At 35.6% G+C, this 18,729-nt stretch overlaps 1 protein-coding gene and 1 non-coding gene across 4 annotated transcripts in view; one reads left to right on the forward strand and one right to left on the reverse strand.

The window, feature by feature from the left end:
* Positions 1–210: 210 nt before the first annotated feature.
* The window catches only part of Luzp2 (leucine zipper protein 2), a 358,969-nt gene continuing 340,450 nt past the window's right edge, over positions 211–18,729 (reverse strand). For 2 of the 3 annotated variants that reach the window (XM_052760867.1, XM_052760870.1), the window contains exons 10-12: positions 12,592–12,684; positions 4,466–4,543; positions 211–3,574 (exon numbers count right to left, since the gene is read on the reverse strand). In XM_052760867.1, the coding sequence (XP_052616827.1) occupies positions 3,470–3,574; positions 4,466–4,543; positions 12,592–12,684 (276 nt within the window). In that variant the 3' untranslated portion in view covers positions 211–3,469. Of the gene's footprint in view, positions 3,575–4,455; positions 4,544–12,591; positions 12,685–18,729 lie in introns of all 3 variants that reach the window. The other variant, XM_052760869.1, reaches the window with a different exon arrangement.
* On the forward strand, positions 14,151–14,255 carry LOC128095726 (U6 spliceosomal RNA). Its single transcript, XR_008213338.1, has one exon. It is a non-coding gene; the product is annotated as a U6 spliceosomal RNA (small nuclear RNA).

The raw sequence follows: 18,729 nt of genomic DNA on the forward strand, positions 1-18,729 counted from the left end.
ACATCATGAACACTACTTCTTAAATGCTCTAAATAACACAAAATACCTCTGGTGAATTATCAAAGAAATTAAAGAAGCTTTCAGTATGATATTTCAAAGTAGTCCTTGGATTCTTTTAGACAGAGGCAAGCCAATATTTGCTGTTCCACTCAGTTTGCATAAATACATTACGAGCTTTGTAACAAATTTTTTATTGAAGAAAAAATAGGCCACTTTTCAGCACTTTTTATTTTTCATTACTTGACCATTAATATTACGTGACACAATCCAGATGAATACATAGCTCGAGGATGTAGACCTTCTGAAAGTACAGTCCCCTATGGAAACAAGCATCGTGTGCATTACTCTGCCAGCCCTCCCTACTCTGTAGTGTCAATTATTCTTTCCACCTCTGCCACAGTTAGTGCTAATTACATTACCTGAGCTATAAAAATAAAAGATTCCCTTGTAGCAAATTCACAAATTTAATTTCAGCCAAGCTATACACCTTGTCCATCTAAAACAGCAAACATCTGCTCCACAAAACAAAACAAAACAAAACAAAAAACAAATTGTATTGAGCTTGTACTTCAGTGTATTTTATGAAACACAATTATGGTAAAGCAGCAATGCTGTGCCACTTAGCTGCTCAAAGACAGAAACAAAGTCAGCCACTAGTATTTTCAGCATTCAAATATTTGAATTGTGAAGAAATCTCTATCCAGATGAATGACTGACACCATCGTCTTCTGGGCACGTCCTATTGAATAGACACAGTCAGTGCTCATTCGGGGCTCACAGGTCTTAGGCACTAGTTTAATTGACATAGTTTATGTACATACAAAGAAAGACAAAAGTTCAAAAAGTTTGCTAATTTACAAATGAATACATTATATTTGATTCACATTTTAAATTGAATTATTATATTATAATATAAAATAGAGAAAAAGTGTTCTTAGTTGTGGAAGGGCATATTAAATACGTTATTCCATTAGAAAGTACAGGGGGGTGTCCTCAACAGTAATTAATGCACAGCTGTAAAATATAAGTTGTATTTCTTCACTTAACCTTGCAAGTATATAACCTAATCACACCATGTATTGTCAATATATTGGATAATATTCTTTCCATATGAGAATGGCCTGTGTTTAAATATTAATATTCAAAATAATATCTAGTGTAAAGCTGATAGTTAAGAAGAATAGGATATGGGCATCACTTCTATGGAATAGCCACATGGGTATGGAAACTAGTTTAAACATCTCTGGTCCAATCTCAAAGCAAGGAAAGGGCTAAGAGAGATAAAACACATTAATTAAAGAACAATCACAAATCATATTAAAAACAACCGTATCAAAGTACTAGAAGAACTTTCATAATGTTCTTTAAAAATTGTTAGGAAACAACCTCCTGTTCTGAAGGTGTTTCTGTCAAATATAGGAGTGAATATTATGACAGATAACCAATATTATGACAGATAACCTAGAGAAGACCTGTGGATACACATGACTATACACATTTTAGGAGAAAATTTTTACCATTTGATTCAAACCCATTTTATCATTCCAAGAGTTAAGAAAAGCAGACTGATTAGGCTATCACATTCTAGAACCGGAAGTCAAAGTAAAGGAAGTACACAACAGGAAAACAAGTTTGCTCTAACATGGAACTCTATCCAGTCATTCCTCCAAGGTGTCACAGATCTCACAACCTGAATCCTAGAAAGAACATGCAACTAACATTCTGTAGGATCCACTGGGTTGAGGCAGGAAATTAATTCCCTAGACAGGAGTGCAAAAGCAACCCTAAATTAAAACTGAATTAATTTTTTTCATTACTGTAGTGGTAGCGAGTGACTGAAACTCTCAGCCCTTGGGAGGTGGAGGCAGGAGGATAAAGAGCTCAAGGTCATTCTCTATTTTGTAGTAATTTTGAGCCTAACTTGACACAGATGAGATTTTGCTTCAAAAAGAAAAAGAAAGAAAAAACTATAAGCCTGTTATTCTATCAAGAAGTTCTAATATTTTATGAAACTGGGGGTGGAGTGAGATAGGACTGGAGATGTGGAGAGTATAAATTTGGTATTCTGGTCTTATATTTTATCTTGGTCAGTTCATCTAAAAATCTATGAAACATATAGAATCACATATTTTTATTTTTAAAAGAGTGAAAGACTGACAAAATCCCCAAACATTTATCTGCATGTAGAATTAATAAATGGTGATGTTCCTTTCTCTACTAATGTTTTCACTAAATTCTAGAGCTCCATAAATTTCTTTGAACATATCACATTAAAGCCATTGGATCTTAGACATTAAGTACCACTGATTGCTTTTAATGTATTTTGATTTTGGGCTATGTTGTTTGAAGATGTTAATTGGGGCTTAACAGATTAATTCTATACAGCCAGTGGTTTATTCTTTTTTCTGAACTTTCAAAATGTGTTTATCCAACAGAAGTGAATGTACTCAGTCAGTGTGGACTCCCTGACTTCATCTGTTGGTTCATTTTTATCTGCCAAGTGGGATCTTGAGTAGATCATTATTTATATATCCATTTTTCTTGATTATGAGTTATGCTTTAATTATGATGAGCCTGGTTCTTCTGATCAGTGATATTCTCGTAGAATCCTATATGAAAGCTAAATCATCATTGCTTTTAAAAAATGATTCCATTCTGTTTTTCATTTATCAAACCTCAGTTCTACAATATCTTTGGACACCTTGCATGTTAATATTTTAGAATTTTCCCCCCATCTTAAATTTTATCATCCAACATCAGAAAAAAAAATACTGGCACTTCAGACAGCTTGATTCACATCTTGAAACAATATAGATGAATATGCATAATGAATGTTTTAAAACTTAAAAATAGTATGAAAGATATCTGACATTCATTCTGTATGTATAGCATATTAAATCTAACTAATGAATTCTGGTAATTAACTTATCATTGACAGAATTAACTGGGCATAATTTATATCAAATTGTTATTAAATCAATGTAATGAGCCAAGCAATAAATGTCTAAAATCATGTATTCTGGTCTGCAAATCCCAACTTTGGAGGAAATGACACCAGATGGCCACTGTTGACCAAAACCTTCATATGTATGCAATTTGGATTTTAAACACACTGAGAACTCACTTTTGAGCATCCTCCAGCTAATGTTAGCAACTAGACCTTAGAAGTACTGGATATCCACACAAAGACCAAGAAATGGTAAGGTTGTATTTCAGCTCAAAACAGATCAATTTATACCGGGTAATTTTAGGGAGGACAATTAGATATGTGTATAAGTGAAGAAATCCTTTTCATTAGATTATTGCTAAAGTTCATAATTGGCCTGGAATTTTTTGGGTAATCCACATTATAAAGATACATAAAATTTTGAAAAAGTTGCATGCTTTAGAAACATGGTGTTCCCATCAAGCCTGTACTCTAGAAACATGAGATGGCAGGAAAGAGAAGCTCTGACTCCGTGCCTCCTTTTTACAGTATTTTTTCTTCTCTAGCTGGAGTTGCATCAAAACTGGCTGATTGTTTTTCCGGGCCCTTTTTCTCCTCACATTCAGAACAAAGAGGCATTTGCAATTTCTGCCAAACAATAAAGAAACGACAATTAGAAGAATAAAAAATAGGCGTATTTAAGGCAAAAGTACAAAATTGAAGTAGGACAGCAATGAAGGTCCACCAGTGTAAACAAATAGCATCTAGACCACAAGGATAGCCACAAATGAAACAATATTCAGACTTTTACCACATGTACACACCGTGTTTACAACTGGTATAGTTCTTCAAAAGCTACTATGAGAAAACTGGTTAAGCCATCCAACATAGATTCATCTACCTCTAAAAATTCCTGAACACTGATACTATATACTATTTTCAGAATTGCACATTGCAGGTAAACTTGCTGTTTATTTTTGTGGAAGGTGACTACTTTTTACACCTACTCCACTTCCCCAGTCATCTTTAATCTCTTTCATCTCATAAGAATTATAGACTTTTTTTTAATTCTCTGTTTAATTTCCTCTACTTTCTTGGTTGGCAGCATAGAGGGAGAGGAGGGGAATCTGTCCTTTGTCTTTGCGGGGGCCTCACATAGGTACAATAAAATATTTACTGGCAGGTACAGCAGACAAGCAAAATTCAAAGGACTGGGTTGAAGGAACTGTACACATTCTTTTAGACAATATATAAGGTCTTCATATTTTTTTAAATGGCTCATCAGGTAAAGGTCCTTGCTACCAAGCTTGATGAACTGAGTTTGATGCCTGGAACTCACACGGTGGAAAGGGAAAACACAATCCCTCATGTTAGCCTTTGACCTCTACGTAAGAGACGTGGCATGCTCTCCCCTCTCCCCCCATGCACACAAAATAAGTTAATGTTAAACAAAATAAACAAGAATTGCCCTGCAATCCAGTGAGCACAAGAAGGACTTTCTGGATACAATGAAAATCAAATAGACTCACAAGGGAATACCTGTGTTGTGGGCTCTGATGCTGCAGTGACATTTCTTTGGGGACCCTCCTCATGCTTCACCAAACAGGAACTACCCTCCTATAAAACGATTAAAAGTAGGTCAACTTAATTAAATTAAACAAAGAAAGGTGATTGAGAACCCATTGCGGATTACTCGTAGTAAAAAGTTTTTATCAATTCAATGCATACTAAAAACTAAAGGGAAAATCCTCCCGACTGGATGGGTTCCCAAGAGCTGGCAAGTATTCAGAGTTATTTGCACCTCACAGGCACTTCTTTCTATCACTGGCTACTAATAAGCTGGATTCTAAGGAAAAATTCTTTCTCTGTAAAACAATCAAAAGATGAAAAAGATTAAAGAAATAGTCTATCTATGATGCATTTGGACGCTAACATTTAAATTAGTGATCACTGGTGAATGTGCCTGCAGGGACATCAGTATTAAGGCAGGGGACTGGAGGGATTCCTTCGCAGTTAAGGGTACTTGCTGCTCCTTCAGGGAACCAGAGTTCAATTTCAAGTACCCATGTGAGGCAACTGATAACCACTTATGACTCCTACTCCAGGATATCCAATGACCTCTCCTAACCTCTGCCAACATGTGCACAGAAATCACACACGCACACACACACACACACACACACACACACACACACACACACACACACTCTCACACACACACACACACACACACACACACATGCAAATAAAAATAAAAATGAATCTTTAAGTACTATAAGACAGGAAGGAATTTCAATTGTGTTATCATAAATATGTCTTGCAAAATACTTCAGTATATTTTAAAAGGCAATATTTCTCGAGCTATAATATTCCTATATTTTACAAAGCAAGAGACCATGAGTTCCCTTTTAGGCCTATGAGATGTGAGCAGAAGCAGCTGTTGTCAATGGAAACAGCTCCAGTCAGCTTTCATTCTATCTTAGTGAGCACTGAGACACCAATTGCTTTCCTCCTTCCCTCTTCCTCTCTTTGTCTTCTTGCTTCCTCCTCTTCTCCTTTTTCTCAGATTATAAACAGATGTTAAGATGGAGTATGTCAGTGTTCCATATGCTGACTTCCTGCAGTCTTTTCTATGTGTAAAACAGAGACTAAGAGTTTTTAGTCAATGGACAGTGCACAGCTCTTGATATTCAACAATGCAGTTTCTTTCCTAGAGAAAAACCATGGGTCAAGGGACCCCCTTCAGCTTCATTCTGTCATGTAAAATACTCTGAGTAGATGATGCTGTAGAGATTGTGGAGGTGATGAAGACTCATGCAGTTCAGGATCTAGTACAAAATGATTCTTACGTGTTTCACATCTGAGACTCATACAAGCATCAGATTACTTTACTCTTTGTCATCTCTTTATGTCCTCTACCTCCACAAAAATCCCTTTTCATGTGGTTTTGAATTCCTACTGTCATTCCCTCCTTGGTTCCTTCCAACAGCAGCAAGGATCAGTTACATTTCTGCTCAGTCAGCACTGTGAATATAATGATAGCACTTCAGATTGCTTTCATATGTGTAAGAATAGGCAGCCCATCAGTACTTGGTGTGATCCTTAAAGATAAAGGTACAAACATTGATCATACATAGGTAAATCTACTATCTAATAGATAGTAGATTGTCAGTATCTAATGCCTAATAAGAAACAAATGGATAAAATCACAGATCATGAAATATGTATCAGTCTTTTAAAATGTTCACATGCTTGCTTTCTCTTCATGACCAGATATGATCATGTTTTATAGAAGGTTCAATATTTTATTGAATATTTTAATCAAAATATGCCTAATGAAAAAGTGATGTGAAGTAACAGCAGAAACCAGAGTCAAAACATTAGGTACCTTATTCTATAGAGAAACATTCTACAATACCCAAGGAAAGAAATGTGATATATTGTCCATAAAGGAAAGACTGATTGTTTATTACTTGGATGAATTGCCATTTTCTTTTTTCAACACTGAGGTAAGAACTGACCTTGAGTGATGGTGAGAGTATTTATAAGGAAGAATTTCTAGGATAAAGGGGAGGAAAATGAATGGAGATGCACAATGGGTGATGAGCTGGTGAGGACGCAGTAAGATGGGAACTAAGAGGAACAAGAGAAGGAGTAAGTTGTGGGAGACCTCACAGGTCAACCAGTAATGTTTATGAGGAATCTGGTTCTTACTAGGAGAAAAGTCCATTGTAAGTTCTCTGCACAAGTTCCATGCTTATGTTTCCAATGACACTTCACAGACAGAAGAATTCTCTGTGTTGGAATCTAGTGACATACAAACTGTATTTCATAGAACTCATCCCATAAAATGGTTTCTCAACTATGCTGTCATTATGATCCTCTTTCTTCAGTGAAAGTCTGTAATCTATGTCAGTTCTGTAGGCATCCCTCTCCTTGCATGACTCTGGAGATCATGTATACAAAACTGTTCTGTTTTTATTTTGTTTTGCATTGTTTTATGATTCCTACTGTCATTTACACAGACACACAGATTTTCTTTTTAATTGTGACTATTAAATATATACAGAAGCACAACAGATATTTGTCACATTGATGGGCTCTTTGCATCATATCCCAACACTACTTGGAGTAATTACAGTTATTCTGCGTCCTGTAATTCTTCATGAGACTAGCTCAAATGAATTACAATTCTTCAAAAGGTAAAAGAAAGATGTTTTATGAAAATTGTGGTTTGAGTCTACCTTTAATCATTATTCAATTAGTATATGTGTGTGAGTATGTATGTGTATATGGACATGTTTATGTGTGTGTGTGTGTGCCATATGTATATTCATGTGTTTCAATATGTATGTGAACGTGTATATGTGTACCTGGAACATTTACCCTTATGCTTATTTTTTTTCATTGCTGCTGTAATGTAATGGAAGTTCCTTAGATTAGGGCTTTAAATAATTTCCTTATGTAATTCTTATAAATACTTATGTACAAAATTGATTCTCCTTTAAGAGATATGTACTAACAAATTTATCCAAAAAATGCAAAAAATCGGTAGAAGTAGAGCTACTACCAAATGTTCAAAGGGATACCACAGGGATAAAGGGCAAGACACAAGGAGGAGAGGGAAGTGGGATTTGGGATCAAAGAACTTCTCTGTTAACTTGAACAGAATCCCAGAATGGAAGGATCTATAGATATCTCTGTCAAGCTAAAGGTCGCCTTTCCACAAGTTTTTATTCCTAATCCCCCTAAGACCTAGAGGGTAGTTAATGGGATATTATAGAACTGAGTATATCTGAGAATGCAGTTTTCATGCAGCATAAATTATACTTGCTACCGTACAATGGTTTACTTGTTAAAAGTCATCCTTGGAAATTGGTGTATTTTTCAAAGTTAAAGACAATTATGAACCATTCACATTTCCTAAAAGACTCCTAATTGCCAATGAAGTGAAGAAGAAAATAAAATTAACCAGAAAGGAGATTGAGTTTTAACAACTAATTATAAAGTAGTGTCAATGAGGTAGGCAGATTAATGTTTCTTACCTTTGTGCCAACAAAATTCTGTGGGATGCATGGTACCAATAATAAATTAAAGATTAATATTGGTCTTGGCATTGTGAGAAAGTAATTGCATAACATGTTCCTTTTTTCCTAAAGGAAATTAACAGGAGTAGAAAGAAGGGCAATATGTAGCACTAAATTGTGCCTTCTGGGAGAAAGAATGTAGACTTTGGGGTATATGCAGGTTCAGTTTCCCATGTAGAATGTGCAGAGAACAGGTTTAATGTTTAATGTTTATCATAGAAATACATGAGTTAGTCACGCACAGTGACTGAAGTCTATACTCTCAGAACTTTTGTGCCGACACAGGAGGATTATTGTGAGTTTGATGTCACTCTGGGTAAACGGTGAATTCTAAGTCAGCAGAGGATGTGTAGGGAAATCGTGTTTCAAAAAATCAAAACAAAATAATGAGAATAAGTAGGAACAAGGTTTTTTTTAAAATAATTCATGAGAAAGAAAACAAAATAATAATTGTAGGAAAATGGAAATTTTTTTTTTTTTTTTTTTTTTTTTTTTTTTGGTTTTTCGAGACGGGGTTTCTCTGTGTAGTTTTGCGCCTTTCCTGGGACTCACTTGGTAGCCCAGGCTGGCCTCGAACTCACAGAGATCCGCCTGGCTCTGCCTCCCGAGTGCTGGGATTAAAGGCGTGCGCCACCACCGCCCGGCGAAAATGGAAATTTAATAAATAGTTGGAAAATGAAAGAAAATGATAAGAAAATGTTTATCTCTGCAAAATCTTTAAACTGAAAATATGATTTCATCCCCCATCCCCTGCACTCTATTTCTCCTCTCACCCCCAGTTTACTTATGGAGATCTCATCTATTTCACCTCCCCAGGGCGATCCATGCATCCCTCTTAGGGTCCTCCTTGCTTCCTAGATTCTCTGGAGCTGTGGGTTGTAGTCTGGTTATCCTTTACATCTAGTATCCACTTTCTCCCTTCAATACCTCACTTCCTACCCTCATTCCAAAATATGAGTTTTCATTATCTGACCACACACAGCTACCCACTTTAACTGCTAATTCTGCTTCAGACACTTTTGATAAAAATCTCATTTTTCATATTTGACCAAAATTTTATTCTTTCTTTGGTATTTTAACCAATTATATTCATCGCTGTTATTGTGAAGTAATATAGAATATAGACACTTACTGATAGTTACAAATTACAAGGTTTCCTAAGTCAGATTTTAGATTTTCTCACCTCAGAATTAATGTAATTCTAAAATTATAAATCATTTCAGATGGAAATTTAAACATGGTTGTATAAACAATTTATGAGTTGGAATGATAGTTATGAAGATGACATTTGCTCTTAATATGATCTATAGATATAATTCCCTGTCAAAATTGTAGCAGGCAGGATTATTAAAATTATCAGGCTGATTGTATAAATTATAAGACCTTGCAGTGGGCTTGGAAGAGTCAATTTGGTATTATAATGGAATGACAAAACTTTAGGATTTTAACTTCCTATTTTCTATTTTCAGGACTTATGTGAAGATACAAGTATTAAGATAATTTGGTACTTCCCTAGGGATGAGCACACCAAGTGGTTACCTAATACCAAATGGTAAGCTCTGAAGGTTTACATACAAATAGCATTACAGACTAAGCAGATTGTATTTATGTATGTAGGAATATATATGCAGTTTTGAAAGAGAGCAAGGAGGGATATATAGGAGAGTTTGAAGAAAGAAGATGTAATTATAAATATATTATAATCTCAAAAATAATAAGTATTAATCATAGTTACAGTTATATGAAGTAAAAAATGATAGTATGGAAGTACATAATGATAGACACATAGGATCTGAAGCAATATGGAAAACAGAAAAATAAACTCACACTTCTGATCAATTAGTTTTTGATACAGGGGATAAATATTTGATTATAAAGGGTAGTCATTGCATTAAAACATGACAGCTAGGATAACCAAATAATGAATTAAAGCAAAAGGCTCATCATCAGGGATTGCAAGTCTAAATGTTGGAGTACAAGGGAACAAAGTAATTCTTGTGTTTTTTAGAGTAATCATTTAAATTCAGTTCTCTTTTCTGTCAGTTTATATATCCAATAAAAGAAATCAAAGTGGAGCTTGACTTTCCGTCTGCATCCATAATGAGGTTGAAAGTATTTTCATATTGCTAGATTAATAGCTGTCACACTTTAACACATCTCAGGATGTTGATGTTCTGAGTTTAGTCATTTATACTCAAGAATAGTTCCCATGGGTTCAGAAGTCCTTCAACACTCATTTGGCTAATTGGAAATAGTCAGAAGTGTGGCATTCTCAGACATGAACTTATGGAAAGGAGTCCTCAAATCCTCAGTGCTTACAATAAATGGTACCCAGGCTCTGTGTTTGGGTAATCAGCTTACACTCAATGCAGACAATCCTAAATACATGTGGTCTGTGGAAGATAATTTAAACACCATTGGTTTAGGAAAGGTACAGCCCCTATGGTATATTATCCAGTAACAAATTATCTATTTCTCCTATTGTTCTAGTTATATATTAAAATGGTAATTTCTTTATCAGCTCCTGTAGTAGTGCTGGCACATTTTATATGAACTTAATGGGTGCAGGACATCTAATGATGGGTGCAGGACATCTATTTCCAGAAATTGACATTTATTATATGCTAATTTAATATATGCATTCATACATGGATGAACATGCATACATGTACATAGCTGTATGCATGTGATTAAGGCCTGTGAGGTTCCAATAAGGTTATATTGATCTTAATAATGACAGAGCTTCCTAGATGACAGTCATCAGGCCCATCAAAAGCTTTACAAAATCCCTTAGCTTTATTCATTTACAACACCCCAAATAGTTGTTCAAACTGTGAATAATGTCTCCAGATAATTTTGTGATTATTTCTATTTGAAAACCACTGTTAGTAAAATTTATCTGCAACACAGAATCATCTTTAGTATTTGAAATAAACACATCAGTTGTGCAGATCCCACCCACGGGGATGTTGAGTTAACTTGTGTGAAAAGTACTGTGCAGCCATATTTTGAAGTGTTCTCTAGGTGATATACTCTGAAGCCACAGATTAGAACTCCTGATTTAAAACTTGAAAATTGATATCCATACAGTGCCACTAATTCCTCATTCTTACACCCAAGTACTTTATCTAGTTTCCATTTTCTCTGGATCTGAAGCTCTGATTGAGCACGCTCTACACTAAGAATTATAGCTTCTGGAAGGTTGAAATACCAAACACTAGGGTCTACTGAAGTAAGTCTAGAGACAATGTTCTCATTAGTGCCACTAAAGACAGTGCCAGGGAAGGACATGCTTACAGGAATTGTCAAAGGGAGTTAAGTTTATGAAGGAGAACACCAGTAGTGGGAGAGGAGGGAGATAATAGTAACACACACAGACACAGGCACACAACACACACACACACAATTTTGACAGGCCCATTTCTGAAAAGGTAAGTCAAAACGATGCTTAGAACATCAATGAACAAGGCAGAGCTTTTCAACTTGTCATATAAAAAGGTAAATATCCTCCTATAAACTGACACTTGTTTTGTTCTTCAGCTTACAAACATTTGAAAACCTTGTATACTTCAATCTAAATTCTCCGATGAAGGAATGCAAGTCCTTACTTTGTGGTTCCTGGTTAACCTATGGGTGAATATCTCACTACTATTCTGTATCCATAGTGCTCTGGTATATTTTCTGTTTGTGAAAATTTGCTCCCATGGTCAAAGATCTATCCATACTTCAGACCACTGCAAAGGCATTCCTTCCTACCTATAGCCTTCTGGACTCTCTATGGAAGTCAATTGTAGAGGGTTGATTTGTGCTCCTGATTAATTTTGTATCCTAAATTATATGGTTTAGATATATGGTCCTACACACAAAGATTCAGTGCCAAACATACTGACAAATTAGTTTTTTTCAAAATGCATGTTGGGAGCTAGCAGAAGAAAAATATAAGTGCCAATTTATTTGTTTTTCCTTTTTCCTTATTTCCTCAGATATTAGCTAATTTTCTTCAGCTATGGGTAGTCTTGGTATATAACTTCTCTTTGGACTAGAGCCTGTATCTCAGTCTGGTTAACAGAAATGTTATTTGTTAGATCTGTCATAACAGATCTAAAACCTTTGTTCTAACAGAATTCAAGTGTTGATGTTTTATTTTTTTGTTGCACTTATTAAGAGAGACCCTACCCCGACAGTTCCGGTTCCTAACTCTTTATCATATGAAGGTGGAGGATCTCTGTCTGGCATGTTGTTCTGTAAGGGCACATGCATGTTTCTTAGGGGGTGAATACTATAGAATCTTTTATGTTTGTTTCCTTGTTCTGCTTTAACCCTTTAATTGCTGTCTGTCTTGTTGTTGTAGGAATGATGTGGTGGCGGTGCTGAGCCATGGGTTGCATAGCAGAATCTGGCTATTTATTCTAGAAGAACATCTGCCTGGTGCTGTCTAAGCAACATCTATGTCATCACATGGAAAGTTATAGCGCTTAGAAAGAAGTCATCCCCCACCCGAGAACATTTCGTGATGGCACGAGCTACCATTGCCAAATGTTGTGTCTTTCTTTCCAAACCACTTTAGGTTATTCTTACATCTTGAGGACCACACACAGAGGTTCTCTTTGTCTCTTCCTTTGTTGACTGAACTTGGGAGCTTTCATGGTTTCCCGGAGAACTTTTTTGTGGCTGGAGAGAGATACAGAGAAAAAAGACAAATACACACCATTAAAATAAGAGAAATAGGTTTTACACACAGGCATGGCTTTTTGTGGTTATATGACATAAAACACCATGTCAGCTTCGCACTCTAAAAAAGGAAATAGGCTTTATTATATAATTCATCTTTGAAATGGGCTTTGCAATTTTTATCTTTGAAATTAAGAACAATAATTTATGTTAAATTTTTGCATTAGTGAAGCCTAATGGAATTTTTTTCCCCATTGGATATGCTCATTTCTCAAATAATAAGCTTTTATTTAAAGATCTTCATTTCTCAAAAGATAGGAATCTTGCCCTTCTTCTTTGTATTAATCCCCAGTTTGTCTGAGATATAATAAATACATGCTTCATTTTCTCAACTAGACAGAAAATATCTTGTGACATTACAGAAGATACCTAGAGGGTTATGTGCATTCTGTTCCTATAAAGAACAAGCTGTTTACCTCTGAGAGCTGAAATATCATTATAACATTCATCTCAATAGGAACACGAGGAAAGCAAAAAGTACCCTGACTGAAAGAAATGTACAAGTAACATGAAACTTACTATGGGAAGGTTTATGGTTGTCCACTGGGAAGTGCAGGCATGTGCTTTTTTTTTTTTTTTTTTTTTGCACATATCATTTAAATATTATGCTGCCCTCTTCAGTCTGGTATAGAAGTTGGCAGGAGGGATAAATAAAAGTTCATGAATGTTGTTTCCTGAGTTTGAAGCTTTGGTTGCAATGGGCTACAGAGGAAAAATGTTTGAAGAGTTTAACTACTGGGTTCCAAGAAGCCCAAAAATAGGACAGAATCTGGGCAGAGTATAAGAAACCCAGGCAGGATCTTTAGTTATTCTATGTGGTTTTCACATAGATTTCCACAGGTAACTGTACTCCTTAATAAGAAAGCATTCTCACAAAAATAGTGTTCTCAAAAATTATTGAAAAAATCCTTATTAAACATGGTAAAATATTTATTACAAGTGAGACTAATAAAGCTTATAGACTATTAGCAAACCCATAGAATAGCACTCTAGTTCATTTAACAGTTCCCATATTAATTCAACAAGATGATGGGCTTGGGTTGAAAACAGTAATTAAGTAATTTCTCTTGACATGTAAGTCTACCTTCATTGACATCTAGAAGGAATTGAGAGTTATATTTTTCTTCTGCCCTTGCCTTGTTTAAAAGACATAAATACACCCTCCCTTTGGTACTTTCTTTTTTATGGAGGTATGTATTTAAATATTCTCTTTTTGAGAATTTCATACAATATACTTCAATCTCACTCTTTCTCTTTCCCAACTCCTCACAGATTCCCTGCCCCCACCTACCTAAACATCCAACATTGTGTTCTTTCTTTTCTATAGAAACCTTCTCCTCACCCAAGATCCCCCATTTGTACTTTCTAAGGAACAGAAAAGATAAAGTGTATGACTGACACCCCTATGCTCGTTTCAGCAGCAATATACTAAAATTTGAATAATACAGAGAAGATTAGCATGGCCTCTACACAAGGATGACACACAAAGTCATGAAGCATTTCATATTTTTTAAAACCTCTCTTTCAGCATCATTGGTAATGAATTAAAAGAAGTGTTTGAAGGTGCCATGGAGATTAGATTTGTCCGCCGGCGGGGGGTGGGGGGAAGAGTGAGGGGATTGCTTGTATTGAATTTAAGACAGAAGCTGATGCAGGGAAAATCTATGAAGAAAAGTAGAGGGCAGACATTGGTGACCAATATGTTTTGTTTCACTTTACTACACCAGAGAGAAAGGACAAAGGCAAGAGAGAGCTGGACAGAGTAGCTCTCTTGGAGTGGTGAATCAAAATCTTTGGTTTTATGTAACCTTTCCTGTGGTGCAACAGAAGAAAATCTTCAGGAAGTATTTGAGTAAGCAATTTTTTATCAAAGTGCCCACAACCCAAATGGCAAATTTAAAGGGCATGTATTTATAGAATTCACTTCATTTGAAGATGCTAAGGAATCTATAAACTCCTGGAATAAAATGGAAACCAAGGGCAGAACCATCAGGCTGGAGTCACAAGGAACCAGGCTATTGTGTATTATAAGAAGTCAGCCATCCAAACCTCTGTTTGTCAAAGGTCTGTCAGAGGGTACTATTGAAGAGACCCTCAAAGAATCATTTAAGAATTCTGTTTAAGCAAGAATAGTCACTGATCAGGAAACTGGTTCCTCCAAAGAGTTTGGCTTTGTACAGTTCAATAGCAAGGAAGATGCCAAAGCTGCCAAGGAGGCCATGGAAGATGAAGAAACTGACGGAAACTGATATAGATATAATAAGATTAAAAGGTAGATTAATGAACCTACTTTTAAGAGCAACTTGTTTAAAAATGGTTTACATTGATATAGATTTTAGTTTATTGATACAAATTTAAAGTTAATTTTGTTATACTATATATATATATATATATATATATATATATATATATATACTCTTTTTAAGGTATTATGTTTATATAACTCATTTAAATTGTAATGGATAATTATAATTAGTCTTCTATGATAAACTTATAGTCATGTTAGTTTAGTCTTTTAGGTATACATAGATATATTTCAGATAGATAGGTAATCTTCAAATACTTTAAAGACCTACAAAATATGACATTTAAAATGTTTTAAAAATTTAGACTTTCTAGATAGTGAGACATGTCTGCTCTTGGCAGCACCGATTTACTTAAGAGAGGAGGATGGGCATCAAAGACACTCTATATGGAGTTTATCTTCACCTTGACAAAAATAACCATTTGGACAAAAATCTGTTCTTGCCTGGACTGCTTAAAAAAATGTATCAACTAGACATACAAAACCCATAAAAAGCTGACCACTAAACTTTGCTTGGCGAAATGGTCTTTCAGGTTCCTGCTTTGCAGAGGAAACTGACATACATTCTACAGGACACAGAGAGAAATAACTAAGAGACTCCAGGCCTGTGGGCTAAAGACAGATGCCCCAACTGTACAAAAAAAAAATTAGGTGACTGTCCAGGCTGCCAGCTGTCTCTGTCTACCCTACAATACTCCCAAAAGTTACTTACATCCTTCTCCCATTTCTCAGGTAATATTATATTCTTCTGGGGCCTTTAATGTAGTTAAAGACTAAAGTTATAATTTCCTCAGTTATGATAAAAATAAGTTAGATATAAAACCTTAGACTCACAAATATAAGATACATAAGATATCTTCTTTAATTTTGCCAAATACAAATAAACTAGTTATTATAAATAAACTAGATATTGTAACTGTAATTCTTGCTTGATAATTGTTTTATCTGTAATTTTACTATGTAATAGTTAAAACCTTCCTTGTTTTTTTTTTAAAAAGAGGAAGTGCTATGGATATTGCTCTATATAAATAAAATACTGATTGACCAGTAGCCAAACAAAAAATATAGACAAAACAAAAAAACAGACAAAATTCTAAAAAATAAAAGACTGAGACAAAGAAACGCTGCCAGCCGCTGCCATAAAAAAAATGTTAAGATACCGGTAAGCCACAAGCCACATGTCAACTTATAAATTAATAAAAATAAATTGATTTAAGATATAAAAATAGTTAACAAAAAGCCTGCCACGGCCATACAGTTTGTAAACAATATAAGTCTCTATACGTTTACTTGGTTAAGTCTAAACAACTACGGGACTGACGAGTAAAAAAAAATTGTCCTAACAAAAAAACTCTAACTACAGGAAACAAACCTTGGATGGGGCCAAACCTAAGGGTGAAGGTGGCTTTGGTGTCCTAGGTGGAGGCAGAGGAGGTTTTGGAAGCTGAGGTAGGGGGCCAAGGAGAAATAGGCAAGTTTTCTGGCAGAAGCCATAAGATTTTGGAAGTTGAGGAGGATTCCCAGGTGGCAGAGGAGAAGGGAGAGACTTCGAGCCACAAGGGAAGAAGATGGAGTTTGAATAGTTTCTTTAATCCCAGTTGTATCCTCTTCATTTGAAAGAAAGGACTTGTGTTTTTCTCTACTACCTGTTCAGTGACGGAGCCTTCTGAGGGCATTCCAATACAAGATACAGTCGTGTGGTTTATTTGGAATCCACATAGATAACATTTCAAGAGAGACACCCTGTTGGTTTTTACCATGTATTCATATAACTTTTTAAAGCTAACCCTTACCTGTCCATTTTGAATTTATATTGTTTCATCCCATGTACAAAACCATTTTTCCTACAAATCATTTTTTTCTTTTTTCTTTTCTTTCAGCACTGAGGGCTGTAAGGAAATATTTTATCATTTTTTTTTTGATTCAGTGACTTTAGGGCAAATTAAAAATCCCAAACTCAAAACAACAACAACAACAACAACAACAAAAAAAGCAAAACAAAACCGAGGCTCTTACATTCTCATCAATCTCTTTGATACGCTGTGAAGATAGCAGATAACAAGTGAACCCAATCTCTGCTCTGAGTTAAGTTCCTTTGAGGATGTGAAGAGGAAAAGCATGCTGCTTTTTATCATTATGATGTCTACACAATCAGTTGTTTGGTCACTTGATTTAATATAAAGCGCCTCTGCCTGTGCAGCACATGTGCAACTGGTGCCTACAGAGGCCAGAAAGAGCATTGAATCCCCTGGAAATTGAGTCACAGACGGTTGCGAGCCATCATGTGAGTGTGGGGGTCAATCTCAAATCATCAGGCACAGCTTATCCTCTTAACCCTGAGCCATCTATCCAGCCAAAGAAACATTCTTAACAAGAGTCAAATATGTATTTGTTCTAGGTAAAACCAATTGAGTACCTACCACCTGCTTCCCATTACCTCCAACTTACAGATGAAATGAAGACACAACTTTAAAACAAGAGGACATAACAAACGCTAATATTGAGAGTGACTCTGCCTGACAGTCACAACGAGGGCAACAGCTGAAAAATGTAAAGAATACATTAAATTCCCTACATGTTTCCTATATGATGTTTCAGTTGAACAATCAGATAACTATAACTTCACAATTTTATTTCAATGTATAACAGCAGCAACTCTGAAAGAACTATTGTTACTTGTCAATGTTTCTTGGCTTTTTTTAATGTCTACATGCATAGAGATATGGTGGTATTTTATTTGTACTGAAATGTGATTTTAATTGTATGTTAATAAATAAAGTTGCCCAGGGGTCAGAGCTATTAGAGCCATAGCAAGAGCATGGCGGTGGTGGCACACGCCTTTAATCCCAGCACTTGGTAGACAGAGCTAGGTAGATCTCTGTGTGTTCAAGGATACAGCCAGCATTGGAGACACACGCCTTTAATCTCAATCTCAACCATAGAAGACCTGGAAGTCTCTACAGACAGGCAGTGATGAGGCAGTCATGTGTTTGGGTTTACAACCAATGAGAAGGCAGAACAGAAAGACTATATAAAGACAAACACACAGGAAGTAGCTCCCTTTTGGAGAGCTCTCTTGGCTGAAGAAGATCACGGAAGCATAGAGATCTCACATGTCTACATTTTTTGTTCTCAGGACATGTTTCATGTTCTCAGGACATGTTTCGTGTTCACAGGTCTGGTACAGATTGCTATTATCCATATAAGTTTTATGTGTAAAATTTACAGGCCAAAGATCTGTAAAGGTCTGGAGAGATGGCTCAGAGGGTGAGAACACTTGTTGCTCTTTCAGAGTCAAGTTTGATTTCCAGCACCAGGATGGTGGCTCACAACCATCCATAACCCCATTTCCAGGGGATTAAACAGTCATGCATGTAGTACACATAGATATAGGCCAGGACAACATTAATACACATAAAGTAAAATAAACTCTAAAAATAAAAATCTGTAGAGCATATTTGGGAAATGTCTTCTGTGGTTGAAGGTTCACCAGACTGTATGGGAATCATAGCATTCTATTGTTGGTTTATACATCAGTGCAATCTCCAGAGGAAAACATATTCATCATTGAGTCTTTGGAAGCTAGAAGTTGAGTCTTTGCAAGCTAGTTAATTTCACAATCAACTAATTATTGCTTGTTACTTTCTTTTGCTTATTTATGATTTATACTTAAAATATAA

Source organism: Peromyscus californicus, unplaced genomic scaffold, assembly GCF_007827085.1.
Source record: "Peromyscus californicus insignis strain IS unplaced genomic scaffold, ASM782708v3 Scaffold_4__1_contigs__length_199733344, whole genome shotgun sequence".
Classification (NCBI taxonomy): domain Eukaryota; kingdom Metazoa; phylum Chordata; class Mammalia; order Rodentia; family Cricetidae; genus Peromyscus; species Peromyscus californicus.